This window comes from Dendropsophus ebraccatus, chromosome 8 (assembly GCF_027789765.1).
Source record: "Dendropsophus ebraccatus isolate aDenEbr1 chromosome 8, aDenEbr1.pat, whole genome shotgun sequence".
NCBI classification, from domain to species: domain Eukaryota; kingdom Metazoa; phylum Chordata; class Amphibia; order Anura; family Hylidae; genus Dendropsophus; species Dendropsophus ebraccatus.
Genome location: NC_091461.1, coordinates 93,936,991 through 93,944,603, shown reverse-complemented (window position 1 = coordinate 93,944,603; position 7,613 = coordinate 93,936,991). Strand labels below are relative to the sequence as shown.

At 41.3% G+C, this 7,613-nt stretch overlaps 1 protein-coding gene across 1 annotated transcript in view; it reads right to left on the bottom strand.

The window, feature by feature from the left end:
- Nucleotides 1-213: 213 nt before the first annotated feature.
- Nucleotides 214-7,613, bottom strand: part of LOC138799630 (membrane-spanning 4-domains subfamily A member 8-like) — a 32,810-nt gene continuing 25,410 nt past the window's right edge. The window contains exons 6-8 of the mRNA XM_069981080.1: nucleotides 6,870-7,028; nucleotides 5,303-5,425; nucleotides 214-871 (exon numbers count right to left, since the gene is read on the bottom strand). Coding sequence (XP_069837181.1) covers nucleotides 719-871; nucleotides 5,303-5,425; nucleotides 6,870-7,028 — 435 coding nt within the window. The 3' untranslated portion in view covers nucleotides 214-718. The remainder of the gene's footprint in view (nucleotides 872-5,302; nucleotides 5,426-6,869; nucleotides 7,029-7,613) is intronic.

Here is a 7,613-nt window from a genome sequence, read left to right as displayed (position 1 = left end):
TCAAAAAGTGGAGTGGTACAGGGTGAGGTGATCATGGTGAGCGACCGTGAGTAGTAACGTGGAAATTAGAGTAAGTGTAAGTGAGAAAGAATAAGTGTAAACCAGAAATATGTATTGTGATGTGTAAGGTGCTAATGTTGGAAAACGTAGTCAAATACAAAGCTAGAATAGTTCTAGCATCCCATAAAGTACAATAACCACAGATGCACACAATTCTGCAGGTCAACGATAAATCCTTAGACTTTATTAGAGAAGGAAATTTTTTGGAACAGATATAAATAGAGGTAACAATGTAACAGATAGTAATAGCAATGTATTAGACCAGAACTACTCTTTGGTCTGTACCTACTGTGGAACAACCTACTGTAAATCTGTGGTGGAATACTCTATCATGTATCCAACATCCTAAATTTAAACAAGTCTGGAATAAACATATATCTATGCTAAGATAATAAAAGATGAAATATACGGGTATTATATAAACAAGGTGGTCTCTTTCTGCTGACAGTCTTCTATGTTTCTATCTTCTTCTATGTAACATTACAATTTTGAGAAGACATGTCAACTAAAAACCTTCACCTTCATCCAGCTTGAGCCATACTGTTAAATGCTACTCACAGATTTAAAAATAAATAGGTTTAATTCTTGTAGATTATATGAAATCAACGGCTGCGTCTTGATTTAGGAAACATTCTATATAATAGCTATTATAATGTATTTATGGCATTGGTGTAGCTTTGACTTGTTGAAGCACATATGGGGGAGGTGGTGATGTATTTGCTACTGAAAATGGTTGAGCAAATCCTGAAAAAGTGGCTGGCACTGTAGACGGATTCATAGAAACCACAACATCATTTTGGATCAAAAACACCTAAAATCAGAGAAAACAGTAAGTACAGTAAAGCAATAAGTAAAGAAAAAACCAAGGGGAGGTCTGGTCTAGGTTTTAAAATTATTTTGCTTAAATTTTGTGGTTTGATAAATGAGATATATGCACGGCTATTTAATGAATAAAGTGACACATGTCATATTCATAAAATTTGCCTTGGTCCTTAAAGCCATTTCAGGCCTGGTCCTGAAAGGGTTAAATGCAATAGATTGATAGTGATTAGATGCATGGCTTATGTAAATGGTAATACATATACAATGAGGAAAATACCCTACCAAGTCTGCACGTTTTCCACCTACAAAGATGGTAAAGGTGTGAAATTTTTACCATAGGTATACTTCAACTGTGAGAGACAGAATCTATATATAAAAAAAAAAATTCCGACTTCCCAATTTTGTCCCACTCCTCCAAATCTTTCAGATTACTGAGCAACATTGAGTTTCAGCTCCCTCCAAAGATTTTCTATTGGGTTCAAGTCTGGAGACTGTCTAGGCCATCTGGAAATGCTTCTTACTGAGCCAGTCTCATCTGACCACATTCTCCAATGCAAAAAACTGACCTAGCTCCTCCCACAATAAAAATTTATATCACACCCCTCTCCCATTTAATAAATAAAACATAAAATAAACATATATACTGTAACATGTGTAATTGTCCAATCTATTGAAATAAAACAATATTATTTCCGTACGGTGAACGGCATAAACAAAGAGTGAAAAATGCCAGGATTGTTTTATTATTACATTTTATACATAAAAAAAGACAAAAAGTGATCAATATATCAATATATTTATACAAATATGACACTAATAAAATCTAGAGATGATGCCCCAAACAGCCCCGTAAGTGAAAAAAATAAAAGTGTTATAAGAGTCACAATAGGGCCATTTTAATCATACCTGGTTGCAAAAAAAATTATGTTTTACTGTTAAAAAATAGTAAAACATTAAAGTTTTAACTGACCTATTGAATAAAGATAACATGTCAGTTTTATTGAAAAAAAGCATTACGGAAACACCCTAAAATTTGTGGAACTGGACTTTCCCCCCAATTTCACCCCATAAATAATATTTTTAGGGTTTTGTCATACATATTATATTAGATTGAAAAGTGCCATTACAAAGTACACCTGTTCCTGAAAAAAATTAACCCTTACATCATACCTCCCAACTTTTGCAAAGAGCAAAGAGGGACATGTGCACCGCGGTCCCCATAGCCACGCCCCCATAGCAACCCTCCATAGCCACTCCCCTACAGTCACCACATGCTGCTGACTGAATAGTGCCCTATACAGTATCCAAACCCGCCAAAAATGCCCTATATAGTATCCAATCCCCCATTATAGTGCCCCACATAGTATCCAATGCCCCCATATAGTGACTAACATAGTATCCAATTCCCCACATAGTATCCAATCCCCATATAGTGCCCCACATAGTAGCCAATCCCCCCATATAGTGCCCCACATAGTATCCAATCCCCTCATATACTGCCCCACATAGTAGCCAAACCCCCATATAGTGCCCCACATATTATCCAATCCCCCATAGAGTGCCCCACATAGTAGCCAAACCCCCATAGAGTGCCCACATAGTAGCCAATGCCCCCATATATGCCCCACATAGTAGCCAATCCCCCATATATGCCCCACATAGTAGCCAATCCCCCATATATGCCCCACATAGTAGCCAATCCCCCATATAGTGCCCCACATAGTAGCCAATCCCCCCTATATGCCCCACATAGTAGCCAATGCCCCCATATATGCCCCACATAGTAGCCAATCCCCCATATAGTGCCCCACATAGTAGCCAATCCCCCATATAGTGCCCCACATAGTAGCCAATCCCCCCTATATGCCCCACATAGTAGCCAATCCCCCATATATGCCCCACATAGTAGCCAATCCCCCATATAGTGCCCCACATAGTAGCCAATCCCCCCTATATGCCCCACATAGTAGCCAATGCCCCCATATATGCCCCACATAGTAGCCAATGCCCCCATATATGCCCCACATAGTAGCCAATGCCCCCCATATAGTGCCCCCCATATTATCCAATCCCCATATATGCCCCACATAGTAGCCAATCCCCATATAGTGCCCACATAGTAGCCAATACCCCCCATTTTTGTGGCCCCAGCAGAAAAAACAATAAACCAGTAACTCACCTGTCCGCCGGTCCCAGCAGCTCCTCTCCCGGCAGAGCGCGCACTCCCGTCATCCTCCGGGGCGGGCAGCGGGGTACAGAGACACTGACTGTACCGGAAGTGACCTGCAGCCTCTATCATGAATCACTTCCGGTACAGTCAGTGTCTGTATACCCCGCTGCCCGCCCCGGAGGATGATGGGAGTGCGCGCTCTGCCGGGAGAGGAGCTGCTGGGATCGGCGGACAGGTGAGTTACTGGTTTATTGTTTTTTTCGTTGGGGCCACATATAATGCGGGACACGGGGGGCCGTTCCGGGACCGCGGGACAGAACCCCGAAAACGGGACTGTCCAGCGAAATCCGGGACGGTTGGGAGGTATGCTTACATGGCCCTGTAGAAGAGTTATGGATCTTAGAAGGCGAGAAGGAAAAAACACAAAATTGAAAATTGTTGCGGTCATTAAAGTCATTTTAGGCCCTTAAGGGGTTAAAACTTAACATTTGTAGGTTCTTCAGAGTTCTGCAAGAATTGGACTTTATTTACCCAGGATTTCTTATACTCCCTGTATCTTCGGAACATGGATTAATACTGTGGACTATGTTATTAGATGGTGTAAAAAGCATGGTAGAATTTGGTCTTATGTTTTTTGTCACATGTGATATTGAATCGTTTTCCTTATTAAATAAAAGACCAAGTCTATTTTTTTTTTAATTATTTGTGTGATTTAGTTCTCTTTTAGGACTGTAAAAAACAGTGGTAGTTTAGGTAACATTTTAGCAGAATTAAATCTGAAGGGTTCACAGACTTTCAAGCATCATTGTATATGTGCTTGCTGCTAGTGTTGACCTTTCCCATACTTATTATATGAGTGTAACGACACCTGTCTCTGACTTCCCATATAAAGGCCCTATTACATGAAACAATTATCGGCTGTATCCAGCCGATATTGGCCAATACGGCCGCTAATTGTCTTATGTAATAGAAGACAATGATCAGCCGACGGCGACATGAAGGATGTTGGCTGATCATTGTCTGTTGTTGTCTTTCAACATGTTGAAAGACAAACGACTAAGATAGCAGTGATCTGCTGCCATTACTGCGCGGAACAGGAGCAGCAGCAGCAGACTGCCACTATCTTCTATGGGCTGCCTGGACAATCTAGCGATCACCCGGGCAACCCCCCCCCCCTCCCCGCCCGTTCTTACAAGTTCGCTGCTGATGTGTGTAATAGCACCGGCAGTGAGAGGGGAACGAGGAGCAAGCGAGAACTGACATTGCTCTTTGCTCCTCTCCATCGCCTCGTGTAATAGGGGCTTAAGTGTTAGTGACTTTATGCCTTTCTCTGTCCCTTTGGCAGAATCATAGCATTCTAAGCTCCCAATAGCCTGGTTATGGCCATGATAATTAAGTAGTTGAGAAAAAGAGTAAACTACTGAACACTACTAAAAATATGTCCTTTGGCCCATCCAATACTCCAATACTTTAGACCACCAGAGATATTCCCTTTACCACCATAGCTTACAGTAACCCCCCAGCAATAGTACTACTCAACTAGCACTGTGTGTTTTATCATAGAAGTCAACACCGCTACACAGTGAGCAGAGACAAGCTGCTTCTGGTGCCATTGACTATGTAGTATGGGCACTGAGGGTGTTTGGTGTCTGTTTTGCCCAGAAAAACCCCAAATTACCCAACAGAAGAATAACTTAAAAGGGTTTGGCGTATTATTTTTACTTGACCTCTGGATAGGGTACAAGTATGAGATCACTGGGTATCTTTTGAATAGAGCCACGGGTTGGCACATGATCATGCACTTTCCATAAGCTGTCTGTAGCTATGGGTCCGTGTCTATGGACAGCCTACTGAACGTGTGAATGTAGCCTTACTGTGCAGACATACTTCAGTACAATACCTGGCTTCACTTCTGTACAATGCCTGACTTCAGAGACCCCTAGGGAAAGCTGCAGCAAACCACACATTTTTTTCCTAGCAGGTTGTTGCTCAGCATATGTACTATTACGTGCCTTGATATGATTGTCAGATTATGCAGTAAATGGATGGAGCACCCATTCAAGTTCATAGAAAAGGTGACCTCTGTCTATGACATACATATACCCTAAAGGACATATGAACAGGAGCTGAGAACCTCCTTAATAAAATCAGATATGTTTTTCCTCAATAAGCTCTGTCTACAGGTACAAAAAGTTTTTGAGTGTATTGGCTATTCACACATTTTATCCATTGTGCATGCAGTACTCTTACCTGAGGACTGTTTGAGGATACATTCGATAAAGAACGACATCCAAAGATGGACAAGGAAAAGGACACACAGAATAGTAGTAGGTTTACAATGAGGAGAAGAGATATCACTGCATATTCACTGACCTGTGAACACAAAGCCAAAAGGAGTCAGAATCCAAAAAGAACCGGACATACATCACACATAAAATCATAAGACCCAATATACTGTACATCAGAATTATTGTAACTATAAAAATTTTCATCATCTTATTCTAACAAAAAAATAAGTTTTTTTGTTTATGAAGTGGTGTGAGGGCTTGTTTTTTGCGTGGTGAGTTGTAGTTGTGACTAGACATTGTGGAAGTACCAACCTGTGTTGCCTACCTTCAGTTAGCGTAAGTTGTTCTCAAAGACTGTGACCATAAAGCTGTATGTGTTCATTAATGGAGAAGTACCAAGACAAAAAAAAAATCACAGCAGGCAGGTGGGTGCAGGAACATAATAAAGAATTTATACTCACCCTTCTCTTTGCCCCTGCAGCGCCGCTCTCATTGCTTTCTGACAGCTGCTGGATGTCATTTTCTCCTGGTACATCATGGCCCCAGCTCCTGCAAGTCAGCTGATGGATTGCCCCCTCAGTCACATGTCTTCCCAAGTCACTGATTGGCTGAGCAGGCAATCCATCAGCCGGTAGTGAGGTCGCAGCACCAGGAGCTGCAGGAGGTGGGTGGCCATCAGAGAGTGGTAGGGTAGCTCTGGAGGGGCGCGGGCATGGGTAAGCATATATTCATTACTATGTCCCCGGGCCCACCTGCCTGTAGGTAAAAGACTTTTAAGAAACCTTGAGACTCTTAAGAAACCCGGAAATCGCTCAATCTTTTACAATGATGTCCATTTACTATTACTGTGTACCTGCTTCTTCACAGCACCATCCTTGGAAGTAGGCCCTGTAATTTAGTTGAAAACTAAGAATCCTTCTACAGGGGCCAAACGCTTATTTACCTGATAATCGGCCTGTGTAAAGGAACAGCAATCAGCCAAAACCTCGGTGATTTAATTTTTTGTGCAGCCATATAAATTATAGTTATCGTTCATCTCTATGTCTAAACAGTATATGTGAGGCCGATACCGATGCATTTAAATGGCTGTACATCTATTTAAGCCCTGTAAATGCTTTGCAAACAAGTGCTGATCCCTCTGAGAGGCGCTCGCTTACTACACCCCATTGGGCTGTGTAAAAGGTCCCTAAGACGGAGCCTGGACATGTCCATTCTTCAGCGCAGAGAGAGTAGGGGCGCAAACCTCCCATACACTGCCATTATGACACGGAGGCTGGCGAATTCTCCAGTGGAGAATTCCGCCAGTTTTACTCCGTGTGAACGGAGCCTAAGGCATTCCGAACAGTCTACTGTTATATAGCTCCACATGCAGCCTGTGTGTTCTAGAACTTTTTTTTTAACATAGAAACACATGACCTACTGGATGAATCAGCACTTGTTCAGTTCCTCAGAGGGAATGCTGGAGAAACTTTACTATCATGGATGCATTTTTAGAAAATTGATTATTTCCCTAGGAGATTAAAACTTACAAGCTTTTGTCTGCATCTTCTGTAATTATCCCCATAATAATTCCCATAGTAATCCGTATAGTAATAGCAGCCGGCTATTACTATATCCACGATATTTAGTATAAGAGCAATACTACTGAATATTGAACTGATGATATTTAAGGAGAGGGATCCTTTGACCTGTTGAAACAATGTTCAATACAATTCAATATACATAAGGTAAACTGTAACAGGCAAAAACATGGAATTTCTTTGTAAACTTTGGTAAGGCTGGGTTCACGCTGCGTTTTTTCATCCATTTTTGCAAAAAACGGATCAAAAACGGATACAAAAAAACTGATGCATTTGCGTGCATACGTTTTTCCATTGACTTCCGTTATAAGAAGATGGATCAAAACGGTCCCTTTTTTTTTTAACGGACACAAAAGTAGTGTCAACGCTACTTTTGTGTCCGTTAAAGAAAAAAAAAAGATCCGTTTCGATCCGTTTTTTTTAAATTGAAGTCAATGGAAAAACGGATAAAAATTAATGCACACAAATGCATCCGTTTTTTTCCATCCATTTTTCATCTGTTTTTTTTTGCAAAAGTGTGAACCTAGCCTAAGGGCCTTTTATCTCCTACCTAAGCATGAAGATTAACATCCAGCCCAGGGACGTGCCTACATAGAAGAAAGGTGGGGAAGAAAAAGAGAGAGGTACTGCAGGCCTAGGAGTTGTCTGAATAAAATTAGTTTTTTTCCCCGTATACCAGCACCAGACTAACAG